General features: G+C 41.1%; 1 protein-coding gene across 3 annotated transcripts in view; it reads left to right on the forward strand.

Moving 5' to 3' along the window:
• Positions 1–20,406, forward strand: part of PDZRN4 (PDZ domain containing ring finger 4) — a 265,164-nt gene that overhangs the window by 239,661 nt on the left and 5,097 nt on the right. For all 3 annotated transcript variants that reach the window (XM_075711228.1, XM_075711235.1, XM_075711240.1), the window contains 4 exons: positions 7,590–7,688; positions 9,869–9,931; positions 13,500–13,601; positions 17,037–17,153. In XM_075711228.1, the coding sequence (XP_075567343.1) occupies positions 7,590–7,688; positions 9,869–9,931; positions 13,500–13,601; positions 17,037–17,153 (381 nt within the window). The remainder of the gene's footprint in view (positions 1–7,589; positions 7,689–9,868; positions 9,932–13,499; positions 13,602–17,036; positions 17,154–20,406) is intronic.

Genomic DNA, 20,406 nt, shown 5'->3' on the forward strand with positions numbered 1-20,406 from the left:
TATTCTGTATGTACTCTGTTCTTGGCCTTTTGTGCTTCATTCATTCAGTTAATCATTCTGTCAATTATACCATTAGCAAGATGAATTTTAGAACAGCTTCTCAGCTATTGCTACAGGTAAAAAGGAAAAGCAAAGATAAAAGTAACTACTCTTTTCTTATTTTATTATTTTGGTTTTGTTTTTTCTTAAAATTTATGGTAAATACTATACTCCTCCACCTTGGATCATCAGATATTGGGTCCACTTATTGCATTCAATAAGCCTTGTTTTCTTCTGAAAGTGCAGTCAAGGCTACAACACAAAATAACTAGCCTGGCACAAAGAGACTGCTTTACAAGTGCTTGTGAAGGAAACTGAGGAAAACAAGGTTGTAATCATAAAACCTGTCAGCTAAACCTTCGTGTATTTTAGCATTTGCAAACTCTTAGGTCATCCCGGCTATGAGGTAAATGGTGTAAAGGGTTTGGAGCTCTGCCTGATAATGGTCTGTAAAGGGGTAGAACATAAAGATGTTTCAGCTCACACCTGAGGGTTGTTTCAGAGCATGCACATGGCCACTTATTTAGTGATGGGCAGTAATTCACTAATTGGTGATAACTCCATTGTTCTGGATGCCTATGAAGATAACTTTTTTTTTTTCTCCTCTTGATGTTGCAATAGTAGCAACTAGTAACAATTTGTAATCCAGTTTTGATCCAAGAGGTACTAATAATCATCCTATGGTACAGAAAAATTGCTGAACCCAGACAGACCTCCATAGACTGCCTCTCTCTGAATTCTTTTGCCTTAGAACACATTACATTACTGTGGGCTTTGTAGATGGAATTTGTCAGCCGCCTGAAGAGACTTGAGCCAAGATACAGCTCTTTCATATATTTTAGGATAAAGATAAAGCATATCTGAATTGCATTGTTTGTTTCACCACACAAGGACTTTTCCAGACTGGCAGCTTTTTATCTTTCTTCTGGTGAAGTAGAAATCCTCCTCCGCTACGCTGTGGTGACTTCCTTTTCTAAAAGCTGTATGTGTACTGTTGAGTTGGCTCCTAATTTAAAACCTGGCGATTTCATACTTGTAAATAGCAAAACGTCCCTTCTCCTTTCTGTCTCCTTTTTCCCCATTCAGGAGAGTTGTTCGAAAGGGAGAGGGAAGAAAGCACAGTGTTTTGGTTTTACAGGCTGGACTGTACTGATATATAACCAGCGTGAAAAGCTGATGTTCTTTTCCTCTAAAGATAATGGAGTTAAATGGGACAAGGTAGATGCTAGTTAATGCTAAGAAATTAAATAGTTGACTGTATCATAAACAGAACATGTTTAGCATCCTCTATCTTACGATGTTACAAAATTACAAACCCTGAACTCTGCATCACAGGTTCTGTTACACTGGAGAGTAACACTAATTAAAATTAATCTGGTATTTGACTATGTCTCAATGGTGAGATGATTTTCTCATTGTAACAAGGACTTAAATGTTAACTGAAATGATCACACGCCATCCATTTAGGAAAAACACTGTTGTGTTTTGATTCTATGCTGTCCCTTCTAATGGTGTTACCAGAGTTCATGGGACCCATTACTCTGATATACTGTACAGGTGAAGGGAACTCAATAGCTATTACGATTTTGATAGTCTCTCTTGGTCCTTTTAGTGGTGTGCAACAATTGCTATAAAGGCAGACAGGGAATATTGGAAGGATGTAGAGTATTTATAGTATTTCTACAGTGCCTTTCAAACACTCTGTAATAATTTATTCTTTTATGTCCTGCTACTCTGGTGCTGTTTGTATTGTTTTCTGCTTATAGATAGGGAAAACAAGTCACAAAAAGTTACATGAGGTGACTGCACCAAAGCAGTTACAATTGAACAGAGAATAGGGACTTAAAGGCAGAAAATTTCTGGAAACCTGCTACAAAACTGTCTTATGAGGCAAGATCTTACTAATTTTTTTCAAAATTATGATGAACTTAAGAAGGTAGGGAAATTTCCCTTCCTCAGTATAGAGCATCATCCAGGGAAGAATCTCAAACATATGCCCAGTAATCTAAAATACACCCAGTGATTTTTCAGAGAATTTACATTTCTTGATCTTGCAACCAGTTACTTGTATCAATAAGTTCATCCTCTGTCATTTGCAATAGTAGCCTTTTATAAGGTTTCTTTCTTAAAGGTTTGCATCCTGGAAAAGGGTCAGTGTGTTTACCTACACAAATAAATTGCAAAGGACATCGGCAAATTTCCTTGTCAGCATAGTCTCAGGAGACCCCCAGTCCTAGGACAACTTGTTTGGACATGAAGTAGCCAGGTGTAGAGTTTACCTTTGTCATAATATAGAAAAATGTTAAATAATTTATTAACTTTTGTTAGTTATACTGATCTACAGTACCTAGAGTAAACTCGCATTATTGTATTTCACAGCTAGTAGTAAGTTATGAGTGGACAAAAATGAAAAATGGACATAGAATGAGATGAGACAATATTATAGCGTCCAGCAACTGGACTCTAAGCCCTTTAGAGCTGGGGCAGTGTTTTTCTCCTTAAACCTCCATTGCACTAGAGCAGCCCAAGAGTTACAGTTCCATGGAAAGAATTCAATCAATGTCTTCGCTAATTCTGTGAATATAGTAGGTCAAATTCAACAAAAATAATATTATCACAGAGAGCGTCAGGGATTCCCTGAACCCGCTTACTCCCTGGCAGTTCCTGGGCAAGGGACATGTCAGACCTCAAGTTTATTCTGAGTTTCAAAGCCACCCACTTGCCTCCAAACACTGGAAGTTCTTGTATGGGCTTTGAGCATCTCCTACCTTGGGAAGAGCTAGCTTGCTGTACATCACAACTAATTTGTATTGAACTCTAATTTCTCGTTTGCCTTATTTCCCACCAGTACAAAAATTTCTTCTCATCACACAGAAGTGTGAGAAGGCAAGGCAAACAAAGGATCGGAGGGTGACAGGGAGGAAGGAGAACAAAGTGGCAGTAATAATAGGTTGTTTAGGTAGTGCCTGTCTGTATGCATGGTTCATACACAGTGAAGTGGTAAATTTGGTAGATGGGACCTGCTGCTTACCAGGCAGTAATTTCTTTACAGATTTCCATAGGTGAGATAACAGGATGGGGTTATAAGGTGAGAGTAAAAGGAAGGTGATGCAGGGGCTGTGTGGATGTGGGCACTTATTAAGAATGGAAATGTTTGGGGGGGAATGGGAGAAAAAGGTAAGTGAGGCTGCTGCCTGTGAATGCAAGTGAGGAGTCACTTTGGGAAAGAGTGAAGTGAGAAGTGCTTTGAAGGTGAGGACAGAAGGATTGTGGTTGTGGAGAGGGGTGCCAGGATGGGGTGGTTTGAATGGAGGTGAGAGAGGCTGACAGGCAGTGATGAGGCAGGAGCAGAGCTCAGCTGCACTATAAATGCGTTGAACAGTGTTGAACAGGGAGTAGTTAATCCTGACAGAAATTGAGGGAAGGATTCTAAGGTGTGCATGGCTTAGTAGAGACCACTGGCAGAGTGGTCAGCAAAGAAAAATGAGGCAGAGTAAGCTTTCCATGTGCGCAGTTATTGCAGCACAGGGTCATCAGATTAATAACTCTTGTCAACATCTTCTGGTTGCAGCAAGAAGAAATTTTACCAACGTCCCTCTTAGGCTGTAATCTGTTTGTTTTTCAGTGTGTGGAGGGAAAATGTGAAGAGTTCAGAGCTCTTTCTGCCCCAAAAAGGCTGTTTAAGAACAGTCACTGAAGGGTTCATGGTCTGTTTTCTAACAGACCATCAACTTTACTCTTTGTAATCTAGCTTCCAGTGGAAAGATCTAACATAACTGCAAACTGATGCAAACTTTTACAAGGCCTTCTTTAATAGCCCTTAACCTCTTTTCAGCAATTCTAGAAAGCCAGCAGCCTGGTTGATGACATTTATAATCTACTTCTCTACCACTTGAGAGAAATGATAGTTTTAACCTAGCCTTCCCTCCCCGAAGAAGTGACAGCTCCTTGTTTGGTCTTATGTCTCCTGAGGCTGACAGCCTATAAACTGGTTTTCCATCACTGAAGCGAATGGGAGCTAGAGGCTACAGCCACTACTCCATCATTTTAGAGGATGACCAATATAACCAGTTTTCAGTCCTTCAAGAGCATGACCTCCACGTCTTTGCTGTCTTTGCTATGTGTGATGAAATGAGCTACCTTGGAAATTTTCATCCCAGTCTTTCAAGACAGGATAGTCCTTTTTCTAATTTCCATGTCTATCTTTTAACCAAATAATTTATGGCAAAACACTTTGAAGTATTGTCTTCACTGTGGCAATGCACTGAATTATTGTTCTGCCCACACAGACAAAAGAAGCAGCAAGTCAAAGATTTAGCAATTTGGCATTGATTTCTGTCACTTGGCAGCAAATACCATTCGTGTTGAGAGGCGGCTGCCCCCAGAGTGCCCAAAAGAGGGGGAGGCTGTCATCTCCCAAGCTTTCTCCTCAGTCCCTCTCCTTCCACCATCTGTCTGTCAGCACACTTCATGAATCCCCAAATATTGTTTCTCACAGATTTTTAAAATGCTGAATTTTGAAGACTGTCAGTTCAGTCCCTACATGCAAACACACAAAACCCAAAGAGAAAGCAACTATGTGTATGTGTGTGTGCGCGCACACATGCATGTGTGTAAAGGGATTTCAGAGAAGGAAATTGCATTCTTACAAATTCATTACTGCTGCCAAACTTATTGTTTTTTCTGTTAAAGACCAGTTGGGAAAAAAAAAACCCACTAAAAAACTTCTGTTGCAAAATGCAATGTCAGATGCTTCTGACCATAGTGGTCCAGGTCCTCTAGTGTCTCAGTTGCTGCTCTTCTTCTGAAGTTGTTTCAGATGTGCTTGTTATATACAGCTAAAGATCGGACTTGTGGGTTTTTGCTCTGAGATATGATTTAATATTCTATGCAAAGTGCTTTTAAATTTTCCAAAGATGTTTTGTCAACCCTGATTTGTTTGAATGTGACCAGGATGTATTGCATTTGCTGTAAAAAAGAAGACGCTGTGAGGTTAGTAGTGCAGATCTGCAGTGGGAAAAAGGCAGTTATCTGGAATGACTTCCAATGCAAAGCAAGAGACCTCATAAAACTTATCCCTCATGCTGAATGAGTTATTACTTGAGTTTGTATTTGGGTCTAGACTGAAAAACATGAAATGCTTATTGGGCCTTTAACACTAAGTATCAGTATCTCAGTCGTAGGTATCTACAGCTTCTAAGTGGCCAAAGCCACGCACAGTCATCAGACTATGCAGTCATCGGACTACGCCCCATACAGTCATTTAGGAGAGAGGTGGTCCCAAGAGTTCTGAGTACAGATCTCAGCTCTAAACTCTGTTACTGGGAGGAGAAATGAAAACTGTGACAGCTCAAACGCTATGCACAGCCAGGGCTGGTGCATCCCAGTCAGAGGATATTAGTCACTGATATTTGTCCTCAGCTGGTTCCCAGAGACAGTTTTAGGAAACCTCTTGGACTCCCAGGATGGAGCCTCTAGGGTCATCCTCATTTTCCTTTGCTCTTTCATGCCCTAACTGGTTAAATTATTCCACTCGTTGAGCTAGCACACTGAAAGGATTCCATTTGATTGCAGCCTGAAACATTCGTACAGCTTTGTAGTAACATTTTGAGACAAATCATCCACAAGAACTTCAAGGTCATTCCCGACCAAAGAAATTATGTTCAGAGCAGTCCTTGGGGCCCCTGTCCAGCCTCAGCACAGGGAGACGGGAGGTTGTGCCGGCAGGACAATGAAAGTCAATGGATTTCAGCTTGTGCACAGCTCCTCATTTGCCTTGATTTAAAGGTCCCAGTCTCAGTCCTTTATGGTGTATTTAGGCTTCCTTATAGGCCTCCAAGGGACCGCAAGCTTCTTTATTCCTTAAAAGTATACCTTGTTGCTGTAATTGAAGCCGTTTTGTTACTGTAATTTCTCCCTAATATTACAGTTCTAGTCAAGTGTTCTTTCCCTCTGGAGGCATCAATTATTATGGGTTTTGAATAGGCCTTCCTTCAGTACATGTACTTTCACTCCCAATGCCAAAATCAGGTCACTGCAATTCTCTTCCCTAATAAAACACGGTCCCATGTTTCTTCTTTCAAACCTGATGTATAACATGTGTCCTGCCAACTAATTCCACTCCTTACCACCCTATTTAAAACTCCTGCTATATTTAAGAAAAACTAAAGGATACTACAGGTTTCATGGTATTTTCTACATCTTCTTAGTTTCTATTAAGATACTGTGTGTCCGAAGTCCAGGGAGAAGTTTATAGGGTTTATGCAGGTACTGAACCCATGTAGATGTGTACGCTGGTGAGGGAGCAGGGGAGGGAGCCATAGTAGTGCACTTTGTGAAAGGTGTTCAGCTGAAATGAAAATGGCATGGGGTTCATCGGCTAACCCATGTGTGTGAACTGCAGGTTTTTCTGTAAGTTGTGGTATTTCGACACCTGGTCCCCACAACTCGATCCGACTCAGTAGTGAGTCCTGACTGCTGTGCACCCTGTGCCTATTTATGGATTAATCTGCATGGTATCTCTGGGGATGGGGAGGGACAAGCTCTGTATCACAGACTGAGAACTGAGACTGGGTTTGTCTCCCCTTTTTTTTGCGCAGCCATGAGAAGCAGAAGCTGTTAAGCTCCAAATGTCACCTGCAGACTCCCTTTAAATACATATATCAACTAAAGTTTCCCATTTGCAACCAAGCTAATACTCTGTGTTATTGGATTCATCGTGCTTTATTACAATTATTTGTTTCACAGTGTTCAAACCAAGTGCAGCTTTGCATTTTTGTGAATGATTCCCCCGTGAAACCCTAAAGATGCTTAACTCAGATGGGTGTATGTAGTAGTTATCACTGTGCCATCTGCCCTAAAACTTGCACTTTTCATGAGATGCCACTGCTGGGACATCTGGCACTAAAAATATGTTTTCTGCATCATCTCACAATTGAGGAGGATGCCACGGCTGTTCAGCTCCACAGGAGATTCCTTGAAGCATCCTTCTGTTATCTAACAGGTTCTGCAATGAAGCTATGAAGCTATAGCATTAAACTGGCCAGGGAAGGAATTATGCTATTAATGGAAGGCTGTGGTTTTGCTTTATGGCTTGGATTGCTCTTAGAAGGGAGTGGCACTTGTTTGATGGATTGATTGATGTGTAGCCAGTCTGTCTTTTATCTTATAAATCAATAGTTGGTGTGGTAGGACTAAAATGACTATGTAATATACTGTAAGTCAGCTTCTATTATCCAAAAGCAAAAGAACTGCAAAATCAATGCACAGCCATATTTCTCAAAGTTCAGCTTATCTTACTGAACTGTTTCTATATAGCTTGAACTTGCAATGTACCTGAATTTCCTTCTTAATTCACAGAATATTTTCCCCCTTAAAGATGCACACAAAATATTGTGTGTTGAGACTGTGCAGTGTGAGTAGGTCATACAGTATGAGTGTGAGTATGTCCGACAGTACGAGTATGTCAGCGGCTTAGTGCTCCCTTGTGCTACACAATTTTTTCCACCCTTGCCAAAAGCCACCATACGAGCCTGTGTGTTTTCTCGTAGGAGGTGGAGCTGTGCCGCATTAGCAGCCAGGAGAAGCTGGGGCTGACTGTCTGTTACAGAACTGATGACGAGGAGGACACGGGGATCTATGTCAGTGAGGTAAGGACATGGCGATGGGAGGAACCTGGGAGATGCTGGTGGTGGAGGGCTGAACGTGACAGGGAATGTAAGAGCAAGTGCTCCGAGACCAGAGTGCAGAAGTGTCGGCCATCAGCCAGCACATGTCACTTTCAATTCATTTAGATTATCAGTTTAAATTATGTTGCCCAAGCAGTGTAATTATTACTAGTGATCTTCTTTAATCTGAATGCTTTTAACTACAACATCATAGTTAGGGAAATAGAAAGCAGTCTGAGCACGGTCTGAATTTTGAAAGAAATCTGCCCTTATGTAGGAAATCAGGCAGAGTTTTTAAGGATAAAAGCGCCTTTTCCACACCCTGCTTGCATTCGCCCCCTGCCATAGCCTCGGTAATTGTAACAGTGGATAATCATGTTTTTATTATTTGTGGTTTTGTTACAGTTGTGATATGCACAGACATACCACAGGTGGGTGGAGAGAGTAGCTTGGGAGAGGAATATGTCAGAAAGACTAATAATTTTTTTTGCCATAAAAAAAGTAGAATACTGGATACTGAGATGGGATGATTCCTCAGTTTTTCATTGGCTTCACCAGGAAAACATGGCATCCAGCACATGTCACAGAGTATTAGTGTTTCACAGGGTCAGTCCACAATACTTCCAGGCACACAACTCCCTTTGAGTCTGCAGCCATTTCAAAGAGGTTTGTTGTTCTGGATAAAGCAGAACTCTTGTGAGTCCAAGCTCACTGGTGATTGTCCTGTGTGAACTGTGTTCCCAATTTGTCACTCTTGTGATGTGTTGAACCAAATTTGGACATTAGGAAAAGGTTCTTCGCTGAGAGGCTGGTCAATCACTGGAACAGGCTCCCCAAAGAAGTGGTCTGGATGACGCTCTTAGTCATATGGTTTAGTTTCAGGTAGTCCTGCAAGGAGCAGGGAGTTGGACTTGATCATACTTATGGGTCCCTTCCAACTTCAGATATTCTATGATTCTCTGATTCTAAATTCTGAGTGAAGCTCATGGACAGAGAAGATCAGTAGAGAGAATTCTGCATCAGTAAACAGGGATGAAGACAAGATTGCTCATTCACAGGCCAGCAGCAATGTCAAAGAAGCTGGAAAGCACAGCCTTGAAACAAGAATGAGGAATTAATATAAAACTTCCCTAGAACAAGTCTTCCACCAGTTGTATAAGTGCTGCTGTTAAAGTATGTTCGACCTTGTGAGGACAAAGAAAGTGCAGGAATCTCTTAATTCACTCCAGGATTATATCTGAAATGTGCTGGTTTTCCTACATGGTAGAAATTTCTCAGACCTCTTTAAGTGAATGTAATTATATGGTCTTTCATGTTTGATTAAGCACTTCAGAATAATTTTTGTCTATGACAATGCACAAGAAGAAAATAATATCTAACAGCTGTAGAGGATGTAACCTGCAAACCAAATGCTCAACTCAAATGTTTGGTTTGAAAAAATAGCTTATGGCGTGACGAGGCAAAATAAATGATTTAAGATAACCATCAAGTGGAAGGTGATAGATCGAATTGCCCTGCAATGAACAGTAGGTCATTGCTCAGGGATGAGCTATAGTGACTTTGATAAACTGTTAATGGAGCCCTAAACATCTATTTAGGTTAAACTAACTTAAAATTAACTGACTTAGACCAGAAATGATATACAGTACCTGTGAGTGATCTATACAATCCTTTTGTATAGATCCTTTGGGGTTTTTTGTTGTTTCCTCACGAGCTGCAAAATTCCAGAGGAAGTAGCAGATTGGTAACTGAGACAATAATTTAACAGTAAATGTTTCCATGAATGAGAAATAAACCTGCTTCTTTCCCAAAGACAAGGCCCGTTTGTATAGAGCTATCAAATGCTGCAGAACCACCTCAGTCCTATCCAGAGCAGAGGGGCTCTGTCGTTAATTCTAAGTGCTCCAAAGGTTAATACCTGATGGTGCTGTAGGAAAGTATTAATCTGAAAATCATATGGTCCCAACCCTTTCTGTCTTTAAGCTTTTATCTGAAACAAGCTTATACAATCATTTAGAGAACTGTTGAGTTCATATGACAGTAAAGGAAACTTCAGATTGCCTCTGTACAGAGTAAAAATGCTCCTTCTTCAAATTATGCAGCTGTTATAATTTCCAGTAAAAATCTTTCCATGTTCAGTTACTGGATATTGTCCTGTGCAGGTTGATCCAAACAGCATTGCTGCCAGAGATGGCCGGATCCGTGAAGGAGATCGCATTTTGCAAGTATGTGACAATAGACTCTTCCTTAAACTCTTTCTTCAGACAAACGCGCAGTGCCCTCTTCTCTGTGGACTGTTAATGAGGGAAGGTAGTTCTCTTTGTTACTGTGATCGATGAGAAAATCCATGTCTGTCTGTTTTTTAACACAATAGCCAGGAGCTAGAGCGCGTGTACTGAAAAATGAGAATGACAAACTCGTTCTGGCTCATGCCCTTATGTCCCATGTCTTTTTTTGCCATATTTATTAGCAAATCTCATTTCCCCTGTGTTCATCTCAGTGTCACATTCTAAACAGGGATCCTGCAGACATAAATATGAGTGTCAGAGACTTGACGATCATTCAGCAATCGCATAAATTTGGGTAAAACTCATTCATGCTGAGCATAGATGGTAAGAGTTTTCATATAAAAGATGTGCTGTTAGTGAAGGATGATCTTGAATGTACTTGGGGGTAGGGATTCATTAGGCTTTTGTTAATATTTTCTTTTCTCCACCGATAAAACATCACTTTTCTGAGTTCTTTTCCAATCCACCATCTTGGCTTTTTTTTTTTTTCCCTTTGTTTCTGTTGATCTGCTCATTTAAGGAGCTGCCCCAAAGGTAGGTTTGTGTGATACTGCATAGCCCTGTGGGCAAGGGTGGCCGGCTGCTGGCTCTGGAGGGCAGGCAGTGTACCTGGGCAGAGAGGGAAGTAGCTAGAATGGTAGTGGGTTTCCATTTTCAACTGGCAGGGAATAGTACGTTTTTTGCACTAGTGACAAAGTCACAAAACAGCTACCAAAAATCAGTAGACTGGAAAGTCTTTGCTGCATTGTAGCATTTTAGTTCTGGTTCCCAGTCAATTTCCCTTGTATTTTGACCTTTTTCACTGAAGCTCCAGAAGTAGTTCCTGGTGCGACAAGTCACTTTTCTGTAAACAGTTCCGTAATTGCCCTTCTTTGATTTAGGCACATGAGCTTTCAGGTTGTCGCAAGATCAGCCTGTTCCTTCCCTCCAGTCTTTTTATTTCTGCAGGAAACACCTTTGCTGAAACCTGTCACTCTATCTGTTACCCTGGTATCAGTTTTGGGAGTCTAGCTAGCACAACAGGGTCTACTAGCTGGCTTACCAAAGTGGCCCATCTTTTGGAGAGGAAATAATAAGTTTTAATGTCAGGGCTCATTCAGGGGCTGCTGGTTTATTCTTTGTGTGGTTGGGAATGTGAAAACGTTCACAGGATGGTGTTCCCCTCCAAAAGACATGGACACTGTGGTGTAAGGGCAGTGAGCACCTCAGTGGGACTCGGGGTGGCAGGGTGATGGGACCATGTCATGGGGTGCGGCTAGGAGTGGAAAAGTCAGTGCACTGTTTTCTGCATCTTTCTATAAAATACCTACCGAAGAAAGCAGACAGGATATAATGGTATTTTTAACTTTCAAAAATCGGAAAAAAAAACTTGTTTATTTGACCAAGTAGAAAAAACTTTCATTCCTAGTCTGTGCATTTCAAAATAAGGAAATACTGTCTGCTGCTTTCCTTGCTTTCTAAAATTTCTGGGTGAAGTGGAGAGCCAACAGCAGTTCAGGCAAACTTTCTCCAGTTCCTAATGAAATTCATTTCAATTGTGAGTAAAGGCTCCGGGGGTGAGAGAAAAGCATAGGTAATTCTGCCTTCCTTTTGTAGACTGGAGCATTACTTTAATGTCAGTGCTGATATATAGCTATGAGTTTGATCATTAAAGTTAACACCCAGAGAGTTATGTGGGGTTTACTTTCATATCTGAAAACACATTGACCCTCTATCTGCTCTTATTGATGAGATAACTCAGAGAAATAGAAGGTGACAATGCCATTATGGGGGGATTACACTGAGGCTGGGAGAGAGCCGGATCCTTGAGTGTGGGGGCATTTTCGGCGGGTGGCAGATGGCATCGGTTAAGGCTATGAGGGACACACTCTGTTTTGTGTATTGCTCATGAAATTACAGCAGGTTTCCTCACATTTTTGAAGATGAAACTATCCCTTTCTCATTCTCACAAACCTCACACCTCTCCAGTCACCTTCACAGTCGTCTTAAGCATCTGAGAACAGCCTGAGTACTTTACATCAAATGTTGCAAAGTCGAGGGAAAGGTTTTATAAGGACAGTCCTAGTGAGACCTCCCTAGACTTCTGCTATTTTTAGCTGCGAACCTCCAGGCTGGCAAGTGCTGTCCGTGGGGGTGAGATGCCATGGGGCAGGCTGATCCTGCTTGTCCCCCACGATGCTGCAGCTGGTGCGGAGTGGGCACCTCCAGGCTGTGCAGGGCCAGCGGGGCCACCGCCTCCGGGGTCGGAGAGGGGCAGTCTCTTGGCTGATAGGAATCGCCAGAGCAGCCACCGTGGCTGGGGGCATTTTGCACAAGCCGGAGATCTGCTTCTGGGCCTCTGTGGCTGCATCTCTGCTTTGCAGGTTAGGGCAGATCTGCGCTACCAGATGGTTGTCTGGCCTCCCACAGACCACAGCTATCCCTTCATGTAAGCTTTGAAGGGTCTCAGACATTTCACTCTTTGCCAGTTAGGTGATCAGGGTACACTGGGGTTTTCTTTAATCTGAATTAAAGCTGTGGTTTTGAGTCAGGACTTTCAGGCCAAACATATGATATGTACAGAAATGCAACTTTGTCTTTACTTTTCAACAAGGAAGTTCCTGCTACTTTGAAATCAAACCATTACAAGATTTTATTTCCCCCAAATATTCAGATCCTTCTGTCTTCCAGTTTTGTTTTCACCCATTTTCAAATAGACCAAGAATTTTTTTTGTTGTTGTTCTTGCCACAATGAGAATAATCCACTTTTTGTGCTGTGAACTGGACAAAACCAAATACATACAGAAAATAAGATTTCTATTTCATTCCCTCAATAAAGTGTTTTGGACAATGCAGAATGTGTTTGTTACCATGTAGTCATGGATGTGGGTGTTTTAGTGAGGTGACAGAATAGGAGAAAGGTAGTGAGAAAAGCATGTTCTCATAGGAGAACCACTTTTATTTTGATAATCCCCTTGTAAGGGGGATACATATGTTTTGTGTCGTTCTGGATACTAAGCTGTCCACACAAATATAAAATGATTAAATGGAGCAGCAATAAGCAGTGGCCTGTAAGTAGTGCCTGGTGAGAGATAATACTGTAGCTCTCTAATTGGCTCTCTATCAGCATACAGTGTGACTGATTCCAGCGGTAGCATTACCAGTCTTGCTTCCACCAGCACTATTATCTCAGAGTGACACTTCCATTACTCTGAACGGAGAAAGATGAACGTCACCTGTCAGGGGCTGGTTAATTGTGTTGCTAGATGTATGTTACCAGGGCGCAGGTTGGACATTTATGAACATAACTGCTTCCTCTGATGTCCGCCATCCTTCAACGATCGATACAGCTCTTACAGTAAGCGCATAATTGAGTGAAGGCACTTACCACTGAGGGGCTGAAGATGAGCCCGTTGCGGGAGTTTCATTGTCCATACATTCAGCACAAATGAGCTGATATCTGCCCTTTATTGTGTGTTGCTTTGTGGAAATAGAAACTAATGTGCCACTTTCATTTGTTTTCTAGATAAATGGCCAAGATGTCCAGAATCGGGAAGAGGCAGTGGCATTACTCTCCAGCGAAGAATGCAAGAAAATCGTGTTGCTGGTCGCAAGACCGGAGATGCAGGTTAGACTAAACAGATGCACTGAGCCAGAACCCAGGTTATACTGTACATTGACTGTCACTGTAAGTAATGAACTGCTGAGAAATAGAAATGCCAAAGTTCCTGACAAAAGGAGGAAACAGATAATTGCAGAGCTTTGCCCGTTTAGCCAACAAAGAAAATAACATGATATTACTAGGGCTTGTTCTCGCCAAACTAAGCCATTCCTCTCCAGCAGACAGAGTAAACAGGTATACAAATAAGGCTGACAACACTCATATGATATTAGTAAAATATGAAGTAGGACTTGAAAACTATGTATTACTTGTTAGACAGTTCTTATTTGTTCTGGGGATAAATTTCCCATACTTACCTCAGTCATTTATATGAATTTACACAAAGCTGTAGTTGGTCATTGGTGATGGCTCTTTTTATCCTATGCACTTATAAGCAGGCATTTAAACTGTTCATTTATGTACCAGTTATGGGACTTTCACTACAATACCATTCAGGAAACCTGGATCTAATTGTTTTCAAAGCACCCTGGTCACAAAAACCTGCTTGTACATTACAAATTGTATCTTGGGAGGTGCATTTTCAAAAGCTGTTAGAAGCATTTCTATGGTTTTAAAAATAAAATTAGGTCAATGCCAAGAATCTTGCCATGCCAAGAATTTTTTATATCATTGCGGGGGGCAGATGCTAGGTTGATCATCAGACTAAAGCAGAGGTAGAGTGGAAGAAGAGCAATGTTTGTACTTCCCTTTATATTCTGTTTATAGGCCATTGCAAAGCAAAAAGACATTATATTGTCACTGTTCTCTCCATCTGCCAAGAATTCAGAGTTGGTTATGTTGCCATTTGTCTCTCATGCTATTGATCTGATATTCTCAGTCTCACTAGCTGCATACTCTGTATAAATTAAATTGAATAAGTGTAATTCAGTGCCACTTGGAATCTCTGCTTGAATACGGTAGTTATAAAAGATTCACTGTTTCAGCATTCGTTTCCTTTGTTTTTCAGGAATCTAAACAATTCCCATAAAACTGGTGACATAGTACAGCAAAAAAAGGCCACACATCAGTTTGTATTGCAAAATTGTAGCCCTCTGGAAGTTGCAGAAGTTTTGAAAAAGTTGTTTCAATATTATTCATACTATTTTTCACTAAGATTTTGTTTTTCAGTAGGGAACAGAAACCCACCCACTTATACAATACATGCCCAGGGAAAGTCATTCTTTCTCTGTATTTGTATAGACTGGTCAACATGAAAAAGTTACATCAATATGAGATAAGGAATTACTTAGCTATACCAATATAGCTTCCCATATGGATGCTCCTTTCAAATTATAAAAGTGTGTTTTGGTTTGGGTTTGGGGCTTTGGTGTTGGGCTTTTTTTGTTTAATTTATGTGTTTTAAGAACATATTCATACAAAACTGAAAAAAAAGCTGTAGTATGTCAGAAATCAGGCTGTCCACAAACTGACTTCTGCTAGTTGTGTTGCTTTGACTCTGGTGAAAGACAGCAGGATTAAGCAGGCTTTTATTTCTAGATAGAAAATGGTAATGGCAGTATTGCAATCTTGAAGGGTGACTGCTGAGCACATTCATTTGGTAACAAGGAAGAAAACCTTCTCTGAGCGTTTATTTGCACAGTGAATACCAATGAATAACTAAGTTCCGAAACAGGAGGAGCGCTATAGCCTGTTTAATATATAAACAAACAGCACAGGCATGTGCATTCACATGTGTGTATGTGCACACAGTGTATGTAGTGCACATATATACTAAGCCATATTTTTTTTTTTAGTCTAAAAGCTGTAACATAACGTAAGCATTCTCATTAGTTAGGTACTGGGTCTGCCACAATCAAAGCAGCAGATTTGCCTGACTGAGATTCATCTTTCATCCTCCAGATTTGTTAATCTCTGCGACTTCCTCAAATGAGGGAAATTCAACTGTGTCCTTTATGGTAGAGGAAGGTTGTGTTCATGCTTTCCTGGGAAAAAAATAGCAAACAAGACAAGTAAACAAAACTAGTGGCCAGTACCAGATGTTTCAGACGATGGTTTGAAAGTCCCATTAAGGACAAACATAAAAATTACATGTCCTCAAGAAAAAAAGCCTCTTTCTAATCCCAAACTCTTAGAGGCTGGCTTTGCCAAGGAAAATGGTGAAAAGCTTATGTTCCTTATAAGAGGAAAGAGTTCATTGTCATAGGCAAAACCACATCAGAGTTAGTGAAGGAAACAATGGTTTCCTGCCAGCATTCAGCTAGAAGTACTACACAGCATCAATCACTCCTCATGTAGCTTTGAACTACTACTTGCTGGCTTGGTGTAACTTTTCTGACTGGCATCTGTGGCCGGAGCTCTGCTGGCTTTGATGCCATGGTACTTCTGCTGTAGGCATTGGCCCGTGTTACATTGCGTTTGCTGTCTCAGGACATGAGTAGTTGGTACTTTTGTAACTGTCTAATGCTGAGACTTTTAGCATCTTTTTGTCACCTTCTTCCTCTGGTTCCTTCAGGAACGACAAAACAATGTGTTTCCTTCTGCTATGGTCCCACCGTTACAGTCAGGAGTGTCACTGACCAGTATTTTCCTTCTCAACACAGTGTGCCATCTGGCAAGGCACGACAAATACAAATGGATGTGTGCCACATGCACGACGAACACCATGGGAAGAATAGCATTTTTGGCCAGGGGTGCCTGTTTCATCAGTTCAGAAAGATGTGAAGGGTGCAAAGTGGGTGCGGGGAGAGGATATACTCACTTGACAGAAAACATAGCATCCCCTCCTGTCCTTTTGCAACACTGTCTTCACCAAATGTCAAAGTATTATTTTACACTTGGGAAAAGAAACAAACAAACGGGTAAGCCTTGCTTCCAGGCACACCGCAAGAACAAAAATAACCTGCCTTCAAATCACCACATCTTTCTGTCACCCTCTTCTGTTTGTTTGTTTACCTAGAAGATCAATGGGAAAACGGTGACAGAAACGCAACATAAGGTTTCTATTGAGGTGGCGGCAGCAGGGCACAGCGCTGGGACGCAGGTTGTTAGAGGAAAGAGCCCGGTTGCCTCCTGGCCCTATTAGTAACGTTACCGCTCTTTCAGCACGGGCGCTCTCGGCAGTAATGAACATGACAGCTTCAGGATTATGTGCTGTGCCTTTCATACCTTTTGAAAGGAAATAATGTCTGTGCTGTGCAGTCTCCTTCATTATGAGAGAAAATCAGTCATACTGTTTCAAGAAAGGATAAAAGGCATGAGAGTCCCATTTTTTTTATCCTTCTTTTTCTTCTTCTCTTTTTGAGATGGGAACTCCTACTGCCTGGCTTTCTGAAGAGAATCATTAGGATAAAAAGAACTAGTCAAGCATTGCCATTTGGGTTTACCCTGTTTTAGCATGTGTCCTTGCTAACATAATATAATGTACTAATGTATTCTTTGCAGCTGGAAGAAGGGTGGCTGGATGATGAAAGGAATGAATTCTTAGAGGAGTTAAACTTGGAAATGTTGGAAGAGCAGCATAATGAAGCAATGCAGTACACAGCCAACGAGGTGGAGCAGGTAGGGCTGCTACTAAATGTATCATTTGAAATTTTTCTAGGTATACTTTTTATTAATAGAGAATGGAATGGTATGCTGTAAAATGGAGTCAAAGGCTTTGGTAGAATTCTGTCTCTAAAATGCTGTGAACTCTGGCACGCTGTAGGTAAGGAGAAGGAGAACAATAGATGCTTAGGCCCAGTATCACAAGTTAGCAAACAATTTAGGAGGCTGGAGAAGTGCAGATTTCTGATTTTCTCTGAACTCTCAGAATAATATTGCTTTCCTTCTTTAATTCTGTAGTGTTTGGGGTTTATGTTGCTATATTTTATGTCAGTTTTTTTTTAATGAATTGTATCAGTGTGGCACCTAGAGATCCAAGTCGAGATAGATGTCCCTCTTGTTGTATGCATGTGAGGTATGAGCCAGCCCTTGCACCAGAGAGCTTGCAAAACAAGATGGAAGAGGTGTTTAAAATAAACAACAGGTGTTTTGGTAATACAAGTGTATTTTTCTTATACCGACAGCGCACAGCTCGGCATTTGTTTTGTTAATGGAGACAAATAAGCAGATTGTTTGCATAGTCTCAGCTTGCTGCTATCCCGACTTTTACCTGCCCATATGTGCTGAAAGCGGTGTGACTATGGCAAAGATGCATGTGCACCCCCAGCCACACAGTTTCATCAAGGGACGGGTCTTCTCTGTTGTACTTTTTTGTGGAAGGCATAAGTGACCTTATCCACACCTGAATCAGGTGATCTGTCAGCATGCACACCTGCATGGAGCCAAGGAAACAAAATCCAACTTCACCTCCTGGCTTCTGTGTATGTGTAGCTGGGGAGAAACTGGTTTTCCACCCACAGAAATTTGTGACTTACATTTTTTTCCCCATTCTGAATTGCTTGAAAGCAGAGCCTGAGGCATTTCTCTTTTTAATAAAGAGAGGGAGAAAGACTGTGAGAGTCTTCCTTGTTCTGGAAACCAGAATAGCTTATTTGGCTAATGGGAGATCTGGCTTCAAATACCCCACCATCCACTCCACATTGGGGGCCTGAACATGTATCTAGCCTGTTTCCTCCTCACCTCCTCTCCAGCCTTGACGTTGGGCTATTGACTAGGTGATAGCTCCTATTAAAGCTATTCACTGTACATAAATTAAATATTCACTGGGACAGAGACACTGACAGAATAATTAAGTCAATTATCTGGAATATGATAGATCAGATTACAAATCCTTGATCTTACAAGCATTTAATTATTTACACAAAGTGGAATAACTCCAGGGTCAGAGGTGAAGGAAGCCTTGCAACAGGATTTATAGTGGCCTTTTAGTTAGGAAACTCTTTTCCAGGCAGTGATCCAAGCCTCAGCTTCCCACGTTAAATGTGCTAACTACTGCACTGCTAGCTACTTTGAACTGGTAACTGGCATCTTGTTTATTTTTTTAACCACAAATTTTATCTTGGATAGCAAAAGATTTCCTGTCAGAAAGAACTCTTGTTCTTCACAAAGCAATTTCCTTTGCACAGTGACATTTTCACACAAACCCCCACTTCTGGAGGAAATTCTTCAGCAGGTCTATCTACAAGCCCCTCACACAATTTGTTGGGGCCTCTGAAATCACTTCGCAGTTGTGACCTTCCACTCCCAAGTTCTGGTCAAGCTTTGGCTTTTTCACTGAATTTGGGTTGCGGATAGTGTTAATTATTGAACAGCGGTGTTCTGTGAAGTGGTTTCACAGAAGCCATTGAGATTGCTTAGTCCCCATTGGGATTTTATACTAAGGATAGGGGTTTTTTTTCCCCTATTGAGAATTTATATTACTGTAGAAGAGAGCTACACTTGAAAAAATTATGGTCACTTGTGCTCTGTCGGTGTCTGACATTGGGTTGCGTGAAGTAATTCTAGGACAGCCAGACATTTCTTTGCCCTTCTGATGAGTAATCGAATCAACCAAACGCAGCTTGGTGTGTAATGGGGCGTCAGTAATTTGTGGCAGCTGCTGTCTCTCTGGACTCTATTTAGTGACTCAGCAAGTCAGAAAACTGGTTCTTTACTCCTTGTTAGGCTGGGAAACCTAGCAGTTTCCTGAGGTGAATCACATAATCCATCGAAGCAACGAGACCACTCTTGTTGCAGATGCCAGTGGCCAAGCTGAGTAACTTCAAGCTCCCCAGTTGGCCATGGAGATTTCGCTCTAATGCCAGCCTTGATTTTTGTGAACCAAAACACAGTCCTCTGGCTTCAATGTCATCTGTCATCATGAATCTTGCAAGCTGCAGGAATGAATACACACTATAGCAGAATATCCTTCCAAATACAAGTCTGTTTTACGGAATGCCATTTCAACATTTAGTATGAGCTGTCACAGGAAAATCTGGTAGAGTTTGTAATAGAAGAATTAAGTAGATAGTCATGTCTTTTCTGTATGTTTTTCAGCCACTCTACAGAATTTAATCAAGAATTGTATCTTCTCTGTATAGAATAGTCCAATAAACCTCAAGGAAAGATGTAATTCTCCATTTTTTATAACTCATTGTATTCCTTCCCCTTTACAACATCACGGTACATTGTGCAGCAGAGATAACTTTCAGAAGAATACCATACATTTGCCATGCAGAAATTCGTATCAGTATCATGGAATATATCAAAACTTATTAAGAAGAGAAAGAATTGGATAAAAAAAATTCATTCAAGTTCATTCAAAGCTGAAATGCAGTGAAAATATCTGGGGGAAGTTCTTTTCTGAGAGAGGCCTGTTTTAAAAGAACAGCATTGTTTGCAGAAGAGCATTTTCCCTTTTGGTGCAACACTGAAATCAATCCCAATCTTCCCTCGTGGCTCGAGCACCTTGTGGTTAGCCTGCCACTGGAGATTCCTCTCACTGTGGTCAGTCTCCCTCTCACTGTCAGAGACTGACAGGAGAGCCCAGCACCTACGTTTATTAAAACCTTCAACTGAATCTCACTGCCTTCAAACTTCAGCAGCAGCCTGGGTTTTGAGTCCCAATATACATCATAAGTTATAAAATGAGAATAGAACAGTGCCTGAATTCCTGCAAGATTAGCCATTTTATAGGCATGAATGCTTGCTGGAGCTGAGATGCGGAATCTTTTGAGGTTCATTTATTGCTTGATTGTACGCACTGCCAGGTTTGCCTTCTCATTATCTGAGTTCTCACTGCAAAGATGAGGCCTAAGGAGCCCTTTGGTATTTCAAACAGAAGTAATTGTAAAAGAGATTGACAACCTACGTTTGAAAACAAGCACTTAGT

The sequence above is a fragment of the Pelecanus crispus genome, chromosome 1 (genome assembly GCF_030463565.1).
Source record: "Pelecanus crispus isolate bPelCri1 chromosome 1, bPelCri1.pri, whole genome shotgun sequence".
NCBI lineage: Eukaryota > Metazoa > Chordata > Aves > Pelecaniformes > Pelecanidae > Pelecanus > Pelecanus crispus.